Source organism: Prionailurus viverrinus, chromosome D3 (assembly GCF_022837055.1).
Source record: "Prionailurus viverrinus isolate Anna chromosome D3, UM_Priviv_1.0, whole genome shotgun sequence".
Lineage (NCBI taxonomy): Eukaryota > Metazoa > Chordata > Mammalia > Carnivora > Felidae > Prionailurus > Prionailurus viverrinus.
The window spans coordinates 77790929-77815494 of record NC_062572.1 but is presented as its reverse complement, the minus strand read 5'-3'; the positions used below and the strand labels follow the sequence as shown (position 1 = coordinate 77815494).

At 46.8% G+C, this 24566-nt stretch overlaps 1 protein-coding gene across 3 annotated transcripts in view; it reads left to right on the top strand.

Moving 5' to 3' along the window:
• The window catches only part of ATP8B1 (ATPase phospholipid transporting 8B1), a 127917-nt gene that overhangs the window by 46551 nt on the left and 56800 nt on the right, over positions 1 to 24566 (top strand). For all 3 annotated transcript variants that reach the window (XM_047827364.1, XM_047827363.1, XM_047827362.1), the window contains one exon: positions 15348 to 15550. In XM_047827364.1, the coding sequence (XP_047683320.1) occupies positions 15370 to 15550 (181 nt within the window). In that variant the 5' untranslated portion in view covers positions 15348 to 15369. The remainder of the gene's footprint in view (positions 1 to 15347; positions 15551 to 24566) is intronic.

Genomic DNA, 24566 nt, shown 5'->3' with positions numbered 1-24566 from the left:
TTTTTTTTCAACGTTTATTTATTTTTGGGACAGAGAGAGACAGAGCATGAACGGGGGAGGGGCAGAGAGAGAGGGAGACACAGAATGGGAAACAGGCTCCAGGCTCTGAGCCATCAGCCCAGACAGAGCCTGACGCGGGGCTCGAACTCACGGACTGCGAGATCGTGACCTGGCTGAAGTCAGACGCTTAACCGACTGAGCCACCCAGGCGCCCCTAAGTCCTTTTTTAAAGTGCTTATTTGGGGGCATCTGTGTGGCCGAGTCAGTTAAATGTCCGACTCTTGATTTCAGTTCAGGTCACGATCTCATGGTTTGAGAGTTTGAGCCCCGCCTCAGGCTCTGAGCTGATGGTGCGGAGCCCGCTTGGGATTCTCTCTCCCCCCTCTTTCTCTGCCTCTCCTGCAGCGTTCTCTCTCAAAAGAAACTTAAAAAAAAAAAAAAAATTAAAGTGCTTATATGACACTTAACGTTACCAAAATGTTGCAGTAAAACAAAAACAAAAACAAAACTGAGCGGTAATGATAGCAAAAAAGATTTTTGAGAGGAGTATTTTATCACTGACCTTCTCCATTCATGGTGATAATAAAGTAATACAAATTATGACTTTTTAGTTGGTTTTGCCACCATTTGTTGAATCCTCTACAGGGGATGTGCTTTCTTAGTACCGGCAAGCTGGACCAATGAACTCCTCCTCCCCCTGGTCGGTCCCCGCAGGGACAGCCTGTCCCTGAGTGGCTGCGGGAATTGGGATCCATTGGGATCCATTGGGACCCATTGGGATCCATTGGGAATTGGGTGCGTTAAGGATTCTGCACCCAATCCCTATTGCGTGTGGTTTTTCCACACCACTGAGCTATTCTCTGACACCAGCTGGGTGTCCTACAATTCTGCACATTTCTGACCCTGTCTACCTGGAGATAACATCAGGGCTCAGTTCCGCAACACTGCCTTCTCCCTGACTTCAGACACCCACTGCCAGTCTAGATTGTCACCTGCTGCTTATGACGGACAGGCTCTAGTTGGCCGGTTCCAATGATCCCCTTTTGGGGTAGACTTAATTTGCTAGAGCAAACTCAGAAGCATTTTACTTACTAGATCACTGGTTTGTTACAAAAGGACTCACAAACAGCCAGATGGCAGAGGAGCGCAGGGCAACACAGGAGGAAAGGTGCAGAGCTTGTGTGTCTTCTCCAGGCGGGTTATTCTCCCCGAATCTTCGCGTGTTCACCAACCCCGAAACCCCAAACCCCCTCCTTTGGGGTTTTTATGGAGACTTCATTACATGGGCATGACTGATGAAATCGGTGGCCATTGGTGACTGAATTCCTCTCCCGCCCCTGTCGGTCCCCTCTCTTTAGGTTACCTTAGGTACTTTCCAAAAGCCACCTCATTAACATAACAAAAGAAGTTTATCACTCCCATCACTTGGGAAATTCCAAGGGTTTTAGGAGCTCCGTGCCAGGAACGGGAAGAAAACCAAATACATATTTTTCATTCGAAATCACAATATCACGCACCTCTCCCATTCTTAGTTCCTTGGGAAAATGGGCTAAGGCAGGAGTCATCGTATCCTTTTATTTATTTTATTTTTGAGAGCCATAATTCCTTAAATAAAAATTCTCTAGTATTCTGTTGTCAGATTTGAAAGAGATGGAAGGAGCGCCTGGGTGGCTCATTTGGTTGAGCGTCAGACTCTTGATTTGGGCTCAGGTCATGATCTCAAGATCGTGGGATCCAGCCCCACGTTGGTCTCCACACTGAGTGTTGAGCCTGCTTAAGATTCTCTCTCTCTCTCTCTCTCTCTCTCTCTCTCTCTCTCTTTCTCTCTCTCTCCTCCCCTCCCCTCCCCCGTCACCCCCCGCACATATGCGCTCACGCTCTCTCTTAAATTAAAAAATAAATAAAAAGAGACATCATGGGGCGCCTGGGTGGCGCAGTCGGTTAAGCGTCCGACTTCAGCCAGGTCACGATCTCGCAGTCTGTGAGTTCGAGCCCCGCGTCGGGCTCTGGGCGGATGGCTCGGAGCCTGGAGCCTGTTTCCGATTCTGTGTCTCCCTCTCTCTCTGCCCCTCCCCCGTTCATGCTCTGTCTCTCTCTGTCCCAAAAATAAATAAACGTTGAAAAAAAAAAAAATTTTAAAAAAAAAAGAGACATCAGACGAACTGCTGTTCTAGAATCTGTGCAGAGGAGCGGTGTGCAGGGGCACCTGGAAAACCACCTGAGCAGTCCACGTGGGGAGTGTGCAGAGTAGAGGCCAGGGGGACACCGGGTAGTTGGAGGGACTGCTTCCCTCCATGTAAACAGAGGGCGGAAGGCATTTCATACAAAGTCAGAGACCTGGATTCTAGGTAACAGCAGAGAAAATCTCTTCCAAGGGTGGACACACACTTGCTAGAAGGGTCCTCCGGTTTATGCCCCTCCCTCTTTCTCATTTTCCACACACGCCAGCCCCGGAGTTTCGCAGTCAAGAGGATGATGCTGGGATGGCTGGACACCCACCCATTCTAGCTCCAACGTAAATTTAACTGTATGTCTTGTAGTTATTTGTCTCTTCAGGTTAAAGTGGATTACCTAGCTCTTCTCCACTTTGTGCCACGGAGATATTAATAGGTACAATTAAGTACCGAGCGTTGTGACTAAGAGCATAGACTGTTGACCGGGAGTCTTATCCCAGTTAACCACCTATACGTGCTTGGGCAAAGAACTTAATCTCTGAATCCATTTCCTCATCTGTAAAAATGGGGAGAGTAATTTGACTCTTGACAAATGATACTAAGTTAACGTATATCAAGCCATCAGCCCTGTGCTTGGTACATAGAATATGTGTCTGCTCTCTTGGCAACACTCACCAGCATCATCCCGTGAAAACCCTGAGCGCTTCGGAAGCTGTTTAGGCGCTATTACAAATTCTGAGAACCATCGGGTATGTGGACACCGAGGCACCCCTGTTCCTTTACCTGGTCCAAAATCCGAAAGCCAGAACAGATAGTTAGAACTGTGTCTGTCAGAAGCTCTGGGGATGGTCCAAGCCAAATGTTAAGTGTTTCCAGAGGACATATAAAATATTAACCACATGTTCGCAACAACGGTCTTGGTCCGAACCTTCGGGTGTGAATTCAGCTGTCTGGGAAGGGTTTGTAATCTAAGTTGAATCCCCTGGGCTGACTTTAGACCCAGCAGAGGAGACAGTGATCAAATATAAGATGCGGCCCTCATCCCTTGGACTTCTGGCACCCAGAATCTGTGAAGGCGTTAACTTTCAAATGGAACGCGACGTTCTGTTGACCAGACTCAGATATTCATGAAACCAGGGCAGTGTCTAGAAAAATATCTGGTAAGCGTCCCAATCATACTTGATGTGTCAGTCATACGTGATATCCGTTTAAACCTTGGTGCATATTTGTAGGTGAATATCTGGCAAACGTGAAGCCTACTTACGAATAGAAAGGGTGCAAGGAGGGAGTTCTAAGACTGCTCGTATTTGCGGTGGTGGAGGCCACAGAGCTTTACAATGCAGATGACGAGGGATGAGGAGCTAACTTTTCAAATCACTCTGTTACTGGACCTGTGTGCAGGGCTCTTGAGGGCTGTTGTCCTTGGCGCATGAAGGCCACTGGGTTGGGGTCTCCATCCGTATAGACTTTAGGTCAGTGAGGACTCTCTCTCTCTCTCTCTCTTTTTTAATGTTTATTTATTTATTTTGAGAGAGAGAGCAAGCCTGTGAGCATGGGGGAGGGGGAGAGAGAGGGAGGGAGAGACAGAATCTGTACTAATAGCCCAACGTGGGGCCAGATCTCACTAACCGTGAGACCATGACCTGAGCCAAAACCAAGAATGAGATGCTTAACCAACTGAGTCACCCAGGCACCCAGCAAGGGCTCTTCGAGGGAAAAAACAGACACAGACTAGATTTCATGGCATCTTAGGATGGTTAGGAGAGAACTGGAATCTTAACGTTTACTAAGGCTCTGGGAAGGTGCAGTGATACAAAGGAGTAAACGTGGTAGGTTTCACCTTTTCTGCCCCAACACGGAAGCCCTCGCTTCTCTGAGATCAAGACACCTCCTCTGGATGACACCAGCCTGCTCTAGTGCGGCTGGTTTTGGTTTTTCAGTCATTTGCAAAGAGAGAGGCTGATAGTAAAGAAAGCGTGGGTGGCCATAGTCCTCATACCCTGAGGCAATTTTTCTGCCTCTGTGACAGATCTTAAGAAATTTGGGGGCAGGTAGATCTGGTTGAAACCTCATCGTATGATCCTGGAGAAGTCACCTAACCTGCACTAAAGCCTTCAAAGCGAGGATGATAGTTTCTTTGGGGGTATGTTGTAAGGATTTCATGAAATGAGCCCAGGACGCAACTGACAGCTTGGTAGTCTTTGGCTACAAGGGGTAGGTAGGGGTTACCAATTGGTGATTATTTTGGAAAGAGAAACACACACTGTAAGTCTCTTCTTTCAGAGCAAAAAATTATTTTCTAACATGTGCCTGTGTATTATTTACAAAGCTGCAGCATTAGGACACAATTCTGATTTCTGACTTCCCCTTTTAATGTTGTATTGAAAACATTCCCTACGTTTCTCTGGCTGCCATTTTTAGTGGCTACCCTAAAGTCATCATTTAGAGAACCATTATCCTCTTGGACTTTCAGGTGGTTTCTGTTCCTGCTTTTTATAGCTAACCATGACAATCAAACCTTTTGTGTGAATAGTTATTTTACTTGTTTGTTTATATTGGCAGACCTTCTACAGATGAGATCACTGGGTCAAATGTTATTAATATCTTTCGTGTTCTTGGTGCGTCAAATGTTGTTATATTGTTTTCATACATAAGGAATGTACCACTTTCAATGCTAGCAGCAGTGTGTGTGTGTGTGTGTGTGTGTGTGTGTGTGTGTGTGTGAGAGAGAGAGAGAGAGAGAGAGAGAGAGAGAGAGAGAGAGGTATGAGGGAAGGAATTCATTCATTCAGCTAAACCCAGGCAGCATGAGATGTAGTCATCGAATATGAACTTAATAGGCATAAATGGTGTCTTGGTTTTCATCCATGTGCCTTCTTTGATTGCTAGAAAGAGTAACTTTATTATTCCAGTTACTTCCACGTCTGTGTGTTTCTTATTTGTGTTTATTAGTCCAATTACTTACACATCTGCGTCTTCTCTTTCCCCTTCTATTCAAACAAGCAGTCCTACTGACTCTGAATGGGGAATATAAGCTGTCCCTTTGTAGATGTCAAATGTTAAGGTTTATTATAGTTAGTTCTGGAAAACTATGCTGACTCTTATGTCTTTCTGTAGTGTAGTCTTTATGTTAAATGCGTCCCTTTCTCAACAGGTTGGTGACTCTTCAAACATGAAAGTAAATAACTCGACAGATTTATTTTTCATTTTTCCTTGGAGGTTTGCTCTCGGGCAGTTATGAGTTGTAAAGCCCCAATGGTTTTATAGTACTTAAGCATGAATATAATTCAAAAACGTAATCGTAGAGGCAATCGCAACAAAGTCAAAATGAGGCCATTGTCACTGACAAGTGACTATGAAGCTTGACTGCAAAAACAACAGTGCTTTTTTCCTGGTAACTTTCGGTATTTATCATAAAAATACATTGTGGATTGAGGCTGAGTCTCTAAAGTAAACATTTGGGGGAATTCTGGCATTATTATCCTATGGGAACCGGTTCTAGTCTTTTGTTTACTTTTGTTTTTTTTTTTCCCCATAGTTTTCCAGACAAAAGCATGGCAGCCCCACCCGGCCTTAATTTGAAACACATTTTTCCAGTTTGCCACCACCCTAATTCAGGCCTTTATTCCTCCTTGCTTCAGTGACATTCACACAAGGAGTGTTGTTTCTGAATGTGGCTGCGGAGGTAATACGACTCGAACTGCTTGGTTTTACAGATGACGAAACCGTGACGGACGATGCTCGGTGTTCAGGGTGACCTCTGGCCAGTGTCCCTGCCTGGCTCTCACCTTCCGGGCCACCCACACTCCCTCCTCTATCAGATTAATCTTCCCGAAGCACCGTGTGGGTCATGTTCCTTTCCTTGCAGACGCCTTTGCTGGTTCCTCTGGCTCTCTGGAACAGAGCCTGGCCAAGCCCTCATGGACCAGGGAAGGGGACTCCAGACAGCCCTTCCCCAGCTCTTCTCTTTGCACCCCTAAACCTCTCAGGTGGGCAGGTGCCTCACACTGGATGCTGCCCAGCCTTCCCCCCGGCTCTTTCTTCCTCCTCCCTGAAAACCTCTCCCCCGTCCCCCCTGAGTGTTGGCTCTCCTATACGACTCCCATATTCCCAGCTCAAAACACCTAGGAGAGAGAGTTCTTGATTTAAGTACACGCCGACGTGATAGAAACTGGGGAGCGTTTAACATTTTCCCACCCATTGGTGTAGGAGAGATCACAAAGTTTGCTTTCTTTTGCTTGTCAGTGTCTCCATTTCTGTCACTTAGGTTTTTCTCGTGACTGATGAGGCGCCCAGTTGGTGTGTGGCCGGAGAAAGCAGCGGCTGCTTGAAATAGGGGATCGGGGTCAGGAGTTTCCTGGACAGAACTTGAATTCCAGTCTGCAGCCACCTGTGTTGACCGAACCGCACGGTCTGTATGGCACAGACTTGGCCGTGCAGGCAGAGGGCTTGACTCTCATCTGATGTCACCGGGCCTAACACCCCCGGGCTTCACCACTCTCTTTGGTAAAAGGGTAACAAATGCGTCTGGCCGCACATCTCAGAATAAGTCCGTGATGACCATGGGAGGCGCGGGGTGTGAAACTTACTTGGGGAGCTGTAAGAGGGCGCCTCATATTAACAGGAAGTAGTCGTCCTTGCTGGAGGACACCAGCCAGCTCATGACAGAGTTGGGACAATATCACCAAGAAATCCTGTTAAGTTGCACCAGGAAAAAGAAAAAAAACTGCCTTTCTCTGAGAAGTCAGAGTTCTTAGGTTTCCCCTGCACCTTTTGCGACGGTAGCCAGCAGAGCCGTGCATATGCGATGGTGGTCAGCTCCTTTGTGGCAAAGCGCTCCGCAGCGGACTTTCAGAGGAACCGAGAGCTTGACGCTGCGGACCTAGAGAAGCTTTGTTTTCTTCTTTTTTTTTTTTAAGTAAAAAATAAAAAAAGCTTGTTTATTTTTGAGCGAGATTGAGACAGAGCATGAGTAGGGGAGGGTCAGAGACAGGGCTTGAACTCACAAACCGGGAGATCATGACCTGAGCTGAAGTCTGGTGCTTAACCGACTGAGCCACCCAGGTGCCCTCAGAGAAGCCTCTTCTATCCTGAGTAAAGGTCTTGGCTGATTGCCCCCCACAGTAGTGACATCAATGGTCCCTTAGTTTTATGATAGTTATTCCAGGCTTCCAGGCTTTCTAGGTTTTGGTTTAGGAAGAAATTAAAAAAAAGTTTTATATATATATATATATATATGTGTGTGTGTGTGTGTGTGTGTGTGTGTGTGTGTGTTAGGAAGAAATAAAAAAAAAGTTTTATATATATATGTGTGTGTGTGTGTGTGTGTGTGTGTGTGTGTGTGTATACACACACATATATATAACCCTGTTTGTCCTAGGGACAGTAGAGTCCTGTTGCTTCGGTAACTGTATAAAGTTTAAGTTTAATCTAGATCTTAGATAAGCTTTATTATCATTGCTTCAAGAGATCGCCTAATTATATGTCATCAAGCTTCTCAGATTTTACTCTCAAGAGTATCGGGCAGATTCCCAGTAGGGTGGGCACGTGTCTAGTGCCAACTAGGATAATAGAGAAGGTTTCTGCCGCCCTCCTAGATTGGGCTCTTCTTCAGGATAACTGGGAAATAATCATGGCCGTATTCGTTACTTACCCAGAATCATTATTATTTGTGATCAAGGATATGCGTGTTAGTTCTCTCTTGTTCCAAAGTACTCCAAAACTTGGCAGCTTAAAGCAACACCCTTTTGTTAGCTCCTGGTTTTTGTGGATGAGGAATCCAGCACCACTTAGTGGGGTCCTCTGTTCCAGGGCCTCTCTCACAAGGGCGCAATTAAGGCGTCAGTCCAGGCTGGGGTCTCATCTGAAGGCTAGAGTGAGGCAGGATCCACATCCAAGTTCATGTGATTGTTGGCAAAATTCATTTCCATCCCCCACCCTGAAAAAAACTTTTTTTGCAGTTTTATTGACGTATAATTGCCGTATAACCTTGTTTTAGTTTAAGGTATACCACATAACGCTTTGATATAGGTATATACAACTATAAACTTAGTTAATATTCATCACCCTCATATACTTAGAATTTTTTCTTGTGATAACTTTTAAGATCTACTCTATTCATAACTTCCAAATATACAATACATATGGCCAGCTGTGGTCCCCTTGTTGTACGTATTCATTTCATTGGGGGGTTGTTGGTCTGAAGAGTCCAGCTCCTTGCTGGCTATTGGCTGGAGAGTCACTCGGTTTCTTGCCATGTGAGCCCCTCCATAGGACAGCTGCTTCATTAAAGCCAGGAAGGGGAGAGAGCTGGCTGGCAAGAAGAAGTCATAGTCTCTTGTAACCTACTCATGACTAAAACGTCCCATTACCTGTGTTATATTAGGTTGGTTGAAAGCTAGGTGTTACGTCCAGCCCATGCTCATGAGGAGGGGGTTACGTGAGAGCGTGAACACCAGGCGGTGGCATCATGGGAGGCATCACAGTATCTGCCTGCCAGAGTTGTAATTTGTTATATTTAGTTTAGAACATATGTTTTTATATGTTCTTTATATGTATGTATATGTACGTATACATACATAGTATAGAAGACATAAAAATCTAATGCACAAATTTATTATATCATGATCTACATTATGTTAAATACTTTGCATTATCGTTAATAATATTAATTAATATATTAATTTAATTAAATTAATTTTATATTTAATATAGTATATTAAATCAATACGAATTAAATATAATTAAGACACATCTTAGAAATACCCTTTCTTGTTGAGGGCTTTAAGAGCCATAAAAAAAAGATGATGTAGAATGAACAAAAATGAATTTTGTGACTCTTACTGTCTAATTGGACAGGAATCCAGTCCTACGACAAAGCTGTCATTGACCAGGCACACTTGGCCTTCCCCGGCCTCTGAGCCCCTTGCGTATGCACACAGATCATACCCTAGCCATGACAAAACTCAACTTTTTGTTCCTACTTTTCCTCCCTTTAAATCGAGAAACCTTGTGATAGCAGCAAAAGGTTGTGTTTTCGTTCCTGCTGACTTAAAGCTTTTATTGCAAAGCAGAAAGGTCATTCTTTTTGCCTGGGTTCTCTTTTTCTTACTCCTTTGGTGCCTCCTCTCCCACAAAGGAATAAGGATTTCATTCATTCATTCATTCATTCACTTTGCGGGTAGCTCGTAGCCAAGTATATAAAGGTGACAAGTGATGGGGTGTTAGGATCCAGGTTTGGAAACTCTGTCCTTCACCCCTTTTGTCTTTGGGGGTTTATGACCAAGAGGGCTGAACACAGCAGAAGGCAGGATGGAAGATGAAGTGCCACTTTATTAAGAGCTGGAAAAGACCCAAATCGAGCTCTGGTATAAATGATGCCTCTTGGTTCCTCTCCTCCCCCACCATCTCCTCTACCCTGTACTCTTTTTCAGGCAGGCTTGCAGAAAAGTCTGGAGTCTGCTAACTGGACAGGGACAGAACAGGGAGAGAGGAGGATGGTTGCCAGGAGGCACAGCCCATCCTTGCGTGTTGCTCTCATGGAGATGAAGTACCACCCTGCACCGGGTACGGCTGTGTTAGTAGGCACACGATCACCACTTGCTCATGCAACGAGGGAGATGATGGTCTGTTGGCTGGGCCAGCGTGTGTCCTCTCCAGTTACACAGCTTGCAATAATTGAGACACTACTATTCCCAGTCAATAGGACAACTGTATTAGGGGCATTTTCCCACCACTGCCCCTGGTCGTTTGTTTCATATTCCCAAACCAGGCCCGATTTACCCAGGTCGGTGATGATTTCCTCTGGTTGTGAGCCTTTGATATGAAGCACTTGTTTCGCCGCTGTCTCTTAGTATCTTTTGTTTTAGTCCACAGGTCAACGGACTTTTTCTGTAAAGAGCCAGATAGTAAATATTTTACAGTCTGAGGCCATATGGTGTCCATCACAACCATTCAACTCCGCTATGGTATAAAAGCAGCCACTGACGATACAATGAGGAATAAGCAAGGACGTGTTTGAAGAAAACTCGATTTGCAAAAACAGGTGGTCGGCCGAACCTGGCCTGTAGGCTGTAACTTGCGAACTCCCCTCCGGACTCTAAACCCCCTACGGGACAGAGGCAAAAGGGCCTCCTGTGTGTTAGACACTTGTCATGTGGCAGGTGATAAAAAAGAAAGATCAGGGCTCAACTTCAGTACCTTCAGTACCTTCCCACAGGCTGATTTAGTTTTGTGTAGGTAGTAAAATCTTAGGCAATAAGTTTTCAGTGGCCTTGATAGAGTGAGACTCCTAAAAATCTCCACTGTGTACAACTTCCGAACGTAGAAGTTTTTATTCGCTCTTATCATTGTCGTCAACTTTCCCCCTTCATCCCCCTAATTGAACTCTTTTGCGGTGTGGTGGGTAGGAGCTATGGAGAGATGGTAAAGATATCTTTGTTTTTGGTAGCAGATTACTCTCTAAATCCTCGAGGGCTTTATCAAAAGTGAATGTGTTCTTTCCCCCAAATCTTTGAGCGGCAACTAGAGGGTGGGCACGGAGTATTCCCAGATGGGACTCTGTTCTTGTAGAGTTTGTAGTCTCGTGGAAGAGGCAGATGACAAGTAAAAGCAAATGTATATTTAAAGATCGTGGTAGGTGCTCGGAAGGAAAGAGAAAAGTAAGCGTTTTGGAGATTGGTGGTGGTAGGAAGAAGAGGGCAGATGCCTCTTTAACACCATCAGTGAAAGTGGATATTGAATTTGAGAGCTAAAGACTGAGAAATAATAGCCATGAAGAGAACTGAGAGAAGAGCATTTCAGGCAGTAGGAAGGGCATGTGCAAAGGCCCTGAGGCAGGACAGATTTCACTTGCTTAAGCTGAAAGCAAGACCGTGGGGCTGAGGATTAGTGAGGAAGAAAGAAGTTGTAGGAGGGCGCAGAGCTCCCAGAGTTGGGGGAAAGCTTGGATTTAAAGAGTAGTGGGAACCCATAGTATATTGATCTGCTTGGGCTCCCGTAGCAAAATACTACTGACGAGGTGGCTTAAACCACAGACATTTGTTTTCTCATATTTCTGAAAGCTGGCAGTCCAAGAGTGAGGTCCCAGTAGGGTTAGTTTCCGGGGAGGCCATCTTCTTAGCTTGTAGGTGGCCGTCATCTTTCTGTGGCCCTTCCTCTGGGCGTGCACAGAAAGAGAGAGCTCTGTGACGTCTCTCTCTCTCGTCTTGTAAGGACACCAGACCTGTCGGATTAGGGTCCCACCCTTATAAAATTATTTACCTCTTTGAAGGCCTGATCTCCCCACACAGTCACATTGGGGGTTAGGGCTTCAGCCTATGATTTTTTGAAGGGGACACAGCTTTGTCCCTAACACGTAGGAAGGGTCTAAGCAGGAGAGTGGCAAGAAGTTGATTGGAAGCTGTTCGGAAGTTGATTGTAGGCGTGTAGTTAGAGTGTATTTGCAGCATTGCAGCAGAGAGGTGATGGCAGTGTGGACTAGGGTGGTGGCCTTGGAGACGGAGAGGCAGGAGTGGACGGGAGGTGTATGTTCAGGCAGAAATGATTGGCCTTGCTGTGTCTCGTGGCTGTCCAGTTTATTTACCTGGATCCCTGAAAGACCTGGTAGTCTCCAAAGGGTCTGTTCCCAGTGCCTGGGTGGTAGTCAGCACCTGGCAGGTGCTTCATGAAGGCTGAGCAAGTGCACACAGGGCCGCAGGGTGCTGCAGGGGTGATAAGGGACACAACAAAGTTTCCAAATCCATGTTCTAGACAGTGCCTGCCTTCTTCACATCATGGCTTAGAGCAGGAAAGTGGCTTACGTCACTCAGGGCTTCAAAGAAAGGATTTCTTCCCAGTTTTTCTCTGGTCATGCTCTGATGAGAGAGCTAAATGGTTCCCATGTGTGTCTGCATTTTACACACACACACACACACACACGCACGCACACGCACACACACGCACTGCAGAGAACTTCCACTCAGCTCAGAGCTCTGCTTTCCAAGCAGCCCACACAGTCTGGCCTGGGGTGGATGTTCCAGTGCTGAGCTGGCCGGTTATGCAATGCCTTTGCTCACCCTGGATCCCACCCTCCTGGCTGTTGAATCCACTCCTTTGTGTCTGTCTCCTCCCCCAACCTCGAAAGACTGGATCCAGTCTTAATGTGGGAAATAAGCTCGGAGACACTTGGCCGTAATAATGATGAGGGAACCGATCACATACAAAATGTTTCTAGAATGCGCTTAATGTCCCTGACCTGGACACCTAAAAATGGTTAAAGTGGTTAAGTTTATGTTATGTACTACAATAAAAGAAAAATTGTTTCTGTAACGGTGCTTTCAGACTCATTAATATCGTACATGTCCCTGTAACGGAGACATGAGATCCTAACTTACGCCACTTAGCAGCTGACCCTCAGTGTCCTTATCTGTAAGATGGGACAATGTTATCTATCTCACAGGGTGGTCCTGCTTGAACCACTTCCATTATTTTTGTTCTGAAAGATTGTTGGCAAAAGTTTTGCCGTTAAGAGCTTGGGAATTTTAAAGAGAGCGTATTAAATTTAAATAGCAGCTAAAGCATGGGTGGCAGTATATTACAAAACCACAAATGAGACATGTATGGAACCCCGAGATAGAGTTATTTACTAGCGCACAGAAAATTGGGAGAGCAGGAAAATGTTTCCTTCTGCAGTCAAAAGGTTTTTAAACGGAATCCGCCTGTGCTCAAGAGTAGTCCTATAATAAATAGTCTAATGTGTTACCTCCTGGTGAGAGGCAGATACAGTTTAGAAGTGATTTCAGGAGATGGAAATGCATGAAGGGATAAATCCCCACACCATTTCATTTGTTATCATAAAGGACATTTTTTCTAGTTCTGGAAAGAATTGAAAATCACAAAATCACGTTTGCGTGCTTTCTGTCGTGTTAGCACTGTATTGGGTATTTACTGTATGCTAGGTACTGAATCGAGCACTTGACATGGGTCATTTCACGTAAAGGATGCGTGACAATTGTTGACATTTTGGACAGTGAATAAATGTCTGAGTAACTGGGACTGTTCTATCCATACGGATTGTTAACCCACCTTTCAACTCAACATGTTTGGACTTTTCTGGCGTCATTAAAAACGCTTCGGGTCGTGATCTAAATTGTCTCCTAGTGTGACGATATCACAATTTATTTACACAGTTACCAAGCACTGGACACCCAAGTTGCTTCTGGGTTTTATGGTTGTAAATAATATTGGACAAAATATATCTGTATTATAAATATATAATATGATAATACATATTAATAATAGATAGTATAAATATTTAAACATTTCATACATATTCAATTATGGCTATAAAACTTCACAGGTCCAAGATGTTAGATTTGGTACAAAGCATGCCATCAGCTAAGTAGTTCCACTCACGGCAACTAACCCTTGATGAAAACGTATAAGACGCTGTAACAGAAGAGTAGAATATAGAAGATCCCTCCTTGGAAAGCAATTGTGTTGCTGCGAATTTTTTTTTAAGTAAGCTATACACCCATCATGGGGCTTGAACTCATGACCCTGAGATCAAAAGTTGCATGGTCTCCTGATTCAGCCAGCCAGGCGCCCCTTTGGGGCACGTTTTTAATAATTATTGTGCAAGCTATTCAGAGAGTTGTGGTTTTCTCCTCTGTAGAGTAGGAATAACAATAGTACCCTCACCAGGGTCGTGTGGGAAGTTTCAAGGAGCCAATGTCGGTGAAGCAGTGCATGCAGGGCCTGGAGTCCAGTTAGCGCTATATAAATGTGAGCTGCTGTTATTAACAACGTCAGGTACACGGCAATATGATGCTTATATAAATAACGCCAGCCTGCATGGCTATCTTCATGTGACCCATGGTAGTTGTGTAAATATTTTCCTAATATGACTACAGTTGTGCTTATCACTTGTGCATTCACTTTAAACAGCAGCATACACACAAGCCCAAATTCCAGATACAGGGTGTCAGTGGGGGTAGTTAGGAAGAGAGGTGAGGGAGTGCTCCCAGGAAGTGAAAGGTGAGGATCTAAGCCTTAAATGTATCGCAGAGTATGGGGCGCCTGGGTGGCTCAGTCGCTTAGGCATCTGACTTCGGCTCAGGTCATGATCTCGCGGTTCGTGAGTTCGACCCCCGCCCCCCACGTCGGGCTCTGTGCTGACAGCCTGGAACCTGCTTCAGATTCTGTGTCTCCCCCTCTCTCCGCCCCTCCCCTGCTCATGCTCTGTGTCTCTCAATAATAAATAAACGTTAAAATTTTTTTTTAATGTATCACAGAGTAAAAGCTCAGAATATTAGCATTAGGGGAAACCAGATGTCTTAGGGCACTGTGTCTCAAACTTTGCCAGCAACCCGCAGTAAGAAATGCAATTGCATTAAGACCTACAATGCAAATAAATGTGTGTGTGTTTCATCAGACGGTTTCATCCAACAGTACTGACTCTTACGACACCTGCTGTGCCCCGATGCTTTATTAGCCGTTTCATTTTATTTTAATGTCGGTTATGACTTAAATTTATTTTGCTCGGTAGAGACCCGCAATTTGAAATACTACCTTAAAGTTTGTATACGCTTAAAAAAAAAAAAGTTTGCAGCTACATTTTTGTTCTTAATTCTTGCTCAAGCATGCAATCACTAATGAATGGTTTTCTTCTTTTTTTTTTTTATTTTTTAAAAAGTGTAATTTATTGTCAAGTTAGCTAACATACAGCATATGCAGTGTGCTCTTGGCTTCGGGAGTAGATTCCCACGATTCATCGCTTCCATACAACATCCAGTGCTCATTCCAACATTAATTTTTTTAATGTTCATTATATTTGAGAGAGAGAAAGACAGAGAGACAGAGAATGAGCAGGGGAGGGGAAGAGAGAGAGAGGGAGACACAGAATCTAAAGCAGGCTCCAGTCTCTGAGCTCAGAGCCCATCGCGGGGCTTGAGCCCACAAACTGTGAGATCATGACCTGAGCTGAAGTCAGCTGCTTAAGCAACTGAGCCACCCAGGTGCCCCGTGAATGGTTTTGTTCTTATTTGCTTGGTAATTTGAACTTTGGGGTCATTGTTCAGACACACTTGCACATTCATTTAAATTATGTTCCGTTAAAAGGGCATTGCTACTGGGCACAGGCAGAAACTGGGCGCGAGTCATAACTCACCCTGGTTTCTCTTTCTTTTAAACCAGGTAGTTCCAGTTTGCCAGCAGGATGAGTTCTGAAAGAGACTCAGAAACGACATTTGAGGAGGATTCTCAGCCGAATGATGAAGTGGTTCCCTATAGTGACGATGAAACAGAAGATGAGCTCGAAGACCAGGGAGCTGTGGTTGAACCAGAACAGAATCGAGTCAACAGAGAAGCAGAGGAAAACCGGGAGACATTCCGAAAAGGTAACCTCACTGGGACCAGAGACTGGGTCCCATCCTTGTCTGTCCTCACTGGGCAGCGACCACAGGTGCACAGGATGGCCAGCCTGTGTTAGGTTGGCCAGGAGGTATCTTCCTCCTCTTCGGATACAGCTGGGAGGACGGGGGCAATGGGCTTGGACAACAATGGGTTTGGACGCTTCGTCCCCAGCATGCAGGGCTGGTCGACCCACCTGACACGTTCTGTCCAGAAAATGGAAGGTGTTGGTTGGTGTCTACTTTTAGGAGGGACTTGTATGCGGAGGAATTAATTTGCTTGTTACTGCATCAGGAAGCTTGGAGTTGGCACACCTTTGGTTCAGCCGTTTGTGAATATGATGCGGTGTGGGCTGCTTGCTGTGAGGGCAAACAGCCCTCCCTGCCCAGAATCAGGGCAACTTCGAGGCCCGGTCTGGACCAGGGGTCAGGGCCAGACAGTGACTGTTTTAGGCTCTGTGTGCCACACGGGCTCTGTCACAACGACTCAGCTGTACCAATAGTTCTTAAAAATAGCCGTGGACCGTCAGTCCTTGAGGCCACAGCGGAGTGTACCTTACTTTTATGAGGATGCTTTTCCCGCTGTGGCTTTTCTATTTCGTTTTCTGCTGGTTCTCCCACCCTGGCAAGAAAATGGGGTCTCTCCCTGTGGCGGTTGTGCTCCACGAGGAAGCTGAACCTTTTCTCTTCGGACCCCAGATTTGCTCCAGGTTTCAGGTTCAAAATATTTCTTCCATGGTCTCTCAAATTCCAGCTGAATAACTTTAGATTCTCATTTCTAGGAATCTCCACGAAATTACTGTTTCTGACTCTCTGGATGCTGCCTCCACAGCCTCAGTCAGAATAACCTCTGGTTCTATCTGGCTTCCCCAAAGTCTCCGTCTCTGCCCTTCTGTCCTCCCGGATCCCCCAAAGTCTGCTTACTTTGTGTCACTCCTTGCTCCCCTCTTTTTTGCTGCCGGGTTCTGCCCCCTGGTCAGCTTGGGGTTTTTTTTTGTTTTGTTTTGTTTTGTTTTTCAAACTGTTTCACCGGTAGAGAGAGCAACATGCATGAAATGAGACTTTGGGGATGATTCCTCCTGCTCTGGTCAGAGGCTGCCTCTCTCCAGCTCTCCCGTGTAGGGAGGACCTCCACGGGGGAGAACATATGTCCAAATGGGTCCCCTCCTAACCTGGGCCCCAAAACCGGGCAGGCCATTGATCTATGTATACTGTTTGCCGTCCTTAGTTTTCCGCATCAAACATTTAGAGCGATCAGAACTTACTGTAGATTTCCGGCTATCATTTTAAGCTGTCGAATGTTAAGCTTAAGTGCTTTTCTGCCTTGAAGCAGAAGGTATGAAAATCACGGTAGCTGAGCTAAATTAAAATGGAATCACTGCCAGTCTGAACAGGAAATGTGGCCTCTGTATAACAGGTCCAGACTGGATGTTCGAATGGGGATAAAGCTGAAAGAGCCTGACAAATTAGCGGGGAGTTCTAGCTGGCTGCCTCACATCATGAATACGGCGTTTCTTCCTCATTCTTTCCCCCGCTGAACTTCTAAGTTGCCTGTCACAGTCTTGGAATCGCTATCAGATGTGGATATCTGATGAGCTGGCAGAGAACCGGCTCCGTGGGGTTCAAGGTGAACTTTGCTGTTGGTGCTTGGTGCCACGCTATCAGCTGTGTGGTCCGGGACGTAACAAAGGACCGGGGTTGGGTGCCTGCAGAAATGTCAGAGAAGCACGTACTCGGTGGGAACTCTCACCTCTGGTTTTTTTCCAACTCTGCCTTCACATCCAGGTTCTCAGGGCCCTTTCCCGATCGCTCAGTCTGTAGGTCATCCCTCTTGTAGATTTCTACTGTCGGAACGCAGGTCGCCAGGGAGGCCAGACTTGATCTTGGCTCTTCATGGTCTCTTCCAGTGGTGGCTTTATATTTCTCGGGGAATCTGGTGGGTCTCATTTCTTTTTCTTTTCTTTTCTTTTCTTTTTGAAGATTTTATTTTTACGTAATCTCTACATCCAATGTGGGGCTCGAACTCACAGCCCCACGATCAAGAGTTGCACGCTCTACGGACAGAGCCAGCCAGGTGCCCCTGCTCGTTCTCATTTCGTAAAACTCCTGTCAAACAACCTTGCTTGTGACTTTTAGAAACACACCTCTACCTGCCCTGCCCCAAAGCACAGAAGACATTCAGTAAGTGCCAGGCCTCTCTCCTGCATTCCTTCTCCTGCCCTGCGCGCCCCCCAACAGGTCTGCTTCCTCCCCGCCTCCCTCCTTCCATCCTTCCCTTTTTCCTCTGCACCCCTCCTTCTCCCTTCTTAATTGTTTTTCATATTTTCGGTCATTTTCCCAGTTAAGGTCAGCGTCGCTCCTTTTTAAATGACCCTCTGTCTGTCTTGACATTTTCCACGAAGGATAGTTTTCTCCAAGGAATTAATTCTTTAGAAACCAGAGCATGAGTCACTCTGTGACGTCCTGTCAGGCTGAGGAACACCAGAGACCAGTGCGCTCTGTAGCAGAACAGGGCCTGGGAAGTGCATGAACCACGTTCATCTCTTCAACAGCATCCTCTTAGGGCAGAAAGTTGGTTTTTTCAAGATGCCCTGGCCCAGCTGAGTTAAGCAAGCGTTCTGAGAGCTCCATTATGAATGCTTTTCAGTTGAAGGACGTTTGTTGTGAGCTGTGAGGCTCCAGAGCAAGGGTAAGTAAACACGCTGTTAGAATGTGCCACAGAGGGGCGCCTGGGTGGCGCAGTCGGTTAAGCGTCCGACTTCAGCTCAGGTCACGATCTCGCGGTCCGTGAGTTCAGGCCCCGCGTCAGGCTCTGGGCTGATGGCTCAGAGCCTGGAGCCTGTTTCCGATTCTGTGTCTCCCTCTCTCTCGGCCCCTCCCCCGTTCATGCTCTGTCTCTCTCTGTCCCAAAAATAAAAATAAAAACGTTGAAAAAAAAAAAAAAAAGAATGTGCCACAGAGGAAGAGATAAACCCACCGATTTTACTGGAGTAATTTTACCCTGAGTTTACTTTGAGCAAGGATTGGGAAGAATAAGTGGGAATGTTTCCCATGCTACGGGATGAACCCTCGTTTCCTGATGAGCACACGGGAGCAGTATTTCCCAGTGTGCATCCTGGGAAACCCTTCTTTTGCAGATGCTCCAGGGCACAAAGATTCTCTAGCCCCTGAGACCGGAAGCTCCTAATTCTTTAACCTCGTCTTGGAGTTTAAGGTTGTCCATTAGCTGAAAAGGATCCAAGAAATTCACGCATGAAAGGAACGAGTTCAAGGGCGCCTCGGTGGCTCACTCAGTTCAGCGTCCAACTCTTGGCTCAGGTCACGGTTCATGTCCGGTCTGTGCGGACAGCATGGAGCCTGCTTGGGATTCTCTCTCCCTCCCTCTGCCCCTCCCCCGGCTTGTGCACATGCACATACTCTGTCTCTCTCTCTCTCTCTCTCAAAGTAAATAAAGATTAAAAAATAATAATAAGCCAGTTTAATTTTATTCAGCCACAGGTTCCTAAAACCCCTTGACTCTAGAATGCTGTGGAGTTTTTTAATTTGCCTTTTTTTTTTTTTTTTTAAACCATCCCACCCATCCTGGTGTCCGCTATGTCAACTCAATTCTGTGCCGGCCAGGAACCAGCTTAGAGATGAAGCCCTTGGGAATAAATAAATGCTCGGGATAGCACTGGATCAGTGCAGACTGGCCCTTTCTTCTGAGCCTGGGGATGAATGAGAAGGCTGTCTCCTGCCTCCCAGGGAGCACTGCTTTCTGACCTCTCCCATCTTCCTGCTCTGCTGGCTCACAAATCACGGATGTGCTCACAGCTTCCCTGTCCTACCACAAATTCTTGCCTGAATCCCGCCTTCTGCCACAGTTGGTGTCCTGTCTCCTGTTCTCTTGGCCAAGCTTCTGGAAACCCATTTCTCTCGTACTGCATCCTCTTGGGCCCCTGGATTCCTCCCCTCCGTGGGCTGCCCTCTGCCCTCCGCGTAATGCTGTCTTAAAAGTCACCAAGAACGCCAGTGCCAAGGCCAGTGAGCTTTCTGTCGGCCATCATATTCCAACCTGTTTTCCCCGAAGTGCTTGACCTTTGTAACAGTCTCTCCTTGGAGAGTGCTGACCTTGGCAGGAGACAACACCCTCTTGCCCAGCACCCCTCCTGTTTTCTTGTTCCTTTTGAAGAATGTTCACAACCCTCCTTCGTACACCATTCTCTCTCTACAGGGCTTCCTTGAGCAAGCTAACTCCCTTTAACCTGCTCACCTACCACATCTCTGCGTCACTCTGAGAGGCAAGGTGCATGGTGAGGAAGAGGGAGGACGCTGGACCGCTTTCTAGCTGTGTGACCTTGAGGAAAGGGCTTCTCTCTGTGCCTCAGTGTCTCCATCCATGAAATGGGCATAATGTAGTTGTGAAGGTTAAATCAGAAAATAAAATGGGGCACGTGGGTGGCTCAGTTGGTTGAGCGTCCGACTTCAGCTCAGGTCACCATCTCCCGGTTTGTGAGTTCGAGCCCCGCGTTGGGCTCTGTGCTGACAGCTCAGAACCTGGAGCCTGCTTCAGATTCTGTGTCTCCCTCCCTCTGCCCCTCCCCTGCTTGTGCGCACGCGCGCGTGCTCTCTCTCAAAGAATAAATAATGATTAAAAAACAATTTTAAAAATCAGAAAACAAATGTAAAGGATTTAGCACAGCTTCAGGCACACAGTAAATGCTCAATAAATAGTAGCTCTTATTCTCCACTATCCCCTCCGGCCAGTTCCTCCCTTAATGTCTTCCATATCAAAGTGAAAGTGTCTACCCTGCCCTATCATCTCCTCTCATCTGTCCATCATCAAACCTTCTTCTCGACCCCTCTACTTTCTTTTGGGGCACTCAGATTCTCCTGGACCCCCAAGGTTAAAGCTGTGGACTCCTTCTTTTAAACAGCTCCTTCTGTCCCCACATCCAAGGATGATGAATGGTTGGAGAGGTGGATGGGATAAAGAACAGTTCATTTTCCCACCAGTGAATTTGCCCGCATATTGAGGAAATTTGGGGTGATTTAGGGTCAGTCACCCCTGCCTCTGCCATCTTCTAAGCCTTTCCCATGAACACAGCCTTCTCCAGTCTTTTTGTTCGCGGACCTGTGGACTCTCATGCCATTCCCACGTCTGCTCTCCTGGGCCCCAGTGGTTTCTCAGGTGAAGCTGTGGGTCTGGGCTGAAGTAGGGCAGTCTACCTGCAGGAGGTCAAGGCGCAAGTCTCTCGAAACAGAGAAGGCAGAAAACTCTGGAAAAGTTAACCCCTGCATACGTACAGCTGCAGGGACAAAGCTAAACCTTGCAGAAAGAGCCTCACTCATGCAATGACTTGCTCTCCTAATGGATGGACCTGTGGTTCTGCTCCAAGGGCTGGGACACAGGAGCCTGCCCTACTTCCTTGTGAAACAGGTTGCCTGGGCTGCCAAATGAGAGATGAGGAGGAGCTCATCAGGGGAAGGGAGAGGGGAGGCAGGAGGGTCCTGAGTAGGGGAACACATACAGAGGCTCCACGGCAGGAGGAAGGCAGTATGCCTACCGCACGCAAAGGAACTAAAAGCCTGGGGAACAAGGCGGTTATGACAAGAGGAGGTCACTGTGGGCTTCCCCACCAGCTTTTCAGCACCTCTCTCAGTGAGACTTAAAAACTGAGTAACTGGGGCACCTGGGTGGCTCAGTCAGTTAAGCGTCTGACTTGGGCCTAGGTCATGATCTCACTGGTCCTGAGTTCAAGCCCCGCGTCAGGCTCTGTGCTGACAACTCAGAGCCTGGAGCCTGTTTCAGATTCTGTGTCTCCCTCCCTTTCTCTCTGCTCCTCCCCCACTCACACTCTGTCTCTCTCTCTCTCAAAAATAAATAAACATTAAAAAAAATGTAAAAATTGAGTGACTATGATAGAGAACAAATGGAGGATTGATCAGGGGAAGAGGGTGGGGGCATGGGCTAAATGGGTGATGGGCATTCAGGAGGGCAGTTGCTGGGACGAGCACTGGGTGTTGCATGTTAAGTGATGAATCACTAAATTCTACACCTGAAACCAGTATTACACTACATGTTAATGAACTAGAATTTAAATTAAAACTTGGAGGAAAAGGTACAGTTTGTAGACACCCTGCCCACCAAAAAAAAAAAAAAAAAATCAAAAGCTGAGTGACTCATTGTCTATTGCCCATCTTCCAGCTAAGCTGTAAGTGCTACAGGGCCCCGGGGGCTAATCTGTCTTGTGCCCCGTTGGGGTCAGGGCGCCGGGCTCCATGCCTGGCGCATTGGAGAGGCTCAGTGGGCATTTGTGATTGAACATGTCAGAGAGCTTCACAGGTATGACTAGGGAACCAGGTGAGAGCTTCAGCAACCTTCCCTGGTCAGGGAAGGCTTCCTGGAGGTGACAATGCCTGAGCTGAGTCCGCAGGAAGTATGAGAGGTAAATCAACCCCAGTGGTGTCAGGAGCGTGGTGTTCCAGGCTGAGGCCCCTTGAAGGGAGGCTCCAAGGAGCTGAGCATTCAGGGAACAGAGAGTCAGTTTTGGAACCTAGATGATGGGCCATGCTGGACTTTGGACATGCTGAAAATAACATGGCTAGATGTGCAGTAGCCGCCTCCCACCGCGGCTTCTCCATAGTCATGCTTGCTCCTCCCAGTCTGGCCTTCATGGGGGACAAAGACTTCACTGCACGTGGGATCTGATGCCAGCTCCTTCCATGTGGCTGACGACTCCTCCCCCTTCGGCTCTTGGTGTTGTCTCACTTCCTTAGAGAAGCCTTCTCTGAGCCCCAGCCTGGAGCAGACCCCCTGTAGTATGAGCTTTCCTTCTTACCCGTGAGGGCACTTGTGATTATGTCCTTGAATGACCGTGTGACTCTCTCCCACTAGACTGTTGACTTCATGACAATTGGGGCCATGTTTATTCCATGCAAAGCACATAATAGTCACCCAATAAATATAGTGGGTACATGGATTTATTTTAGAAATCCCATGTTGGCAAGAGCAGGGAGAAGGGAGTAGACAATAGTCCAAGAAAAACTGGTGACGACCTAAACCAAGATGGCCGGGCCAAGATAGACCTAAACCCTAACCCTAACCCTAACCCCTCCTTCGAGAGAAGGAGACAGATCATGATGAATGTTAGGGATTTGGGGGCACCTGGGTGGCTCAGTCTCTTAAGTGCCCAACTCTTGATCTTGGCTCAGGTCATGATCTCCCAGTTGGTGAGATTGAGCCCCATGTCTGGCTCTGTGCTGTCAGCACTACTTGGGATTTTCTCTCTCCCTCTCTCTCTGCATCGCCCCCATTCACACACACGTGCTCACTCCCAATCAATCACTCAATCAATAAAATTAAGAAAATGTTAAGGATTTGACATTCACAAGTCCCATTAGATCTGAGGGTCAAGAGAAAAGGAGGCCTGAGGAATAACTTCTGGCTTAGGTGCCCTAGGGGATATTCCAAGTTATCTACTGCTGCATGAAAAACCACTCCAAACTTACTGGCATAAAATCATCATCATGATGTTCACGGATTCTGTGAGTCTGGAATTCAGACAGGACATGGTGAGTGGTTTGTTTCTGCTCTAGGATGTCTGGGCCCTGAACTGTGAAGGCTTGAACAACTGACATGATTTGAATCATTTGGGGCCCGGAATCGTTTGGAATCTTCTTCACTCGTGTCTGGCACCTGAGCTGGGTAACTCAAAGGCTCAGCCGGGTCTGTAGATGGGAGCATCTCTGCATGGTTTGGGCATCTCTATGGCACTGGGCTGCAATGGAGGGTCCCATGAGAGGGGCCACCTGAAGAACGAGCATCCGGAAAGGTCAAGATCAAAGCAGAAGCTGGTTGCAGAATTCAGGCAGCCTCACTTGTGTTGAGCACCTCTTGGTTACGAGGGAGTCACCGAGGCTAGGTCTGATTCAAGGGAAGGGAAATTAGATGCCGTTTGTTGATGAGGTGTAAGAAGGTTACATTGCAGATTGGAAGATATTGTTGCAATGGCCTTCGGAAGTGCTTTCTGTGAAGGTGGATAACAGAGCCGTTTGTAGGGATGAGTAATGCAGGGGGAGGGCCCATCGTAGGTCAAAGAGAGAGCTGTTGTTTTGAGCCTCACTAGTTTGGGATATCGGTGAGACATCTGCTTGTGTTGCTGGGTACCTGGCAGTTAAAAATATTTGATGAAGTGGTAAGAAATGACTTAGAATGGAGCAGCCTTGTTGCTGGGAAGTGATAGCATTTCAAATCCTTAACCACGCGGTGATAGACAGCACTGAGCTTCGGTTCCCAGACTGCCATCCCAGTGAGAGTAGTTAATTGACTCCTGGAGTTTGCTGTGCCCATGTAAGTGGCACAGAGGGGACTGAGTGACTGCAGGTAATGGCTGTAGAGTCTCTCCAGTGAGGACATGCCCCTCCCCCCTTCCACAAGCACATGTGCACACTCCCACCCAGCACAGCCAGCCGCCAGCACCCGGGCTCCTGGGGTGTTCACTTGCCTGGTTTGCATACCTTCTCATGCTTGAGGTTAGCAAAGACACGGGACTACTGCGTATTAGAACTAATTCTGATTCTACTGCTTTGGAATTAGGGCCGATTCAAACAGAGGCTCCAGTGTCATTTGTCTTTGATTTTTGATTAAAGCCGAAAATAGCATTGTGAACAACATCATGCAGGGAATGCTAAGCCGCTCCCAGAGCATCTTCTAGGCACCTCTGAGGCGTGTGCCTGGGAGAAGCTGGTTCATTCACACCCAGCTGTTCTTTACAGGCAGTCCCAAAGACCTTTCTTCCCGGCTGGGTCGGGTGGCTCTCTGTGCTTGAAAATATACAACTGCCTTTCTTTCTCTTTTTCTTTGAAGTCAGCTCTAGGCCCAATGTGGGGCTTGAACTCACAGCCCCAAGATCAAGTATTGTATGTCTACCAACTGAGCCAACCAGGCACCGCAGAATTGCATTTCTTTAAAACTCTCTTCCAACTCAGAATGCTGCTCAACATTCCGCCCAGGGGCGAAATG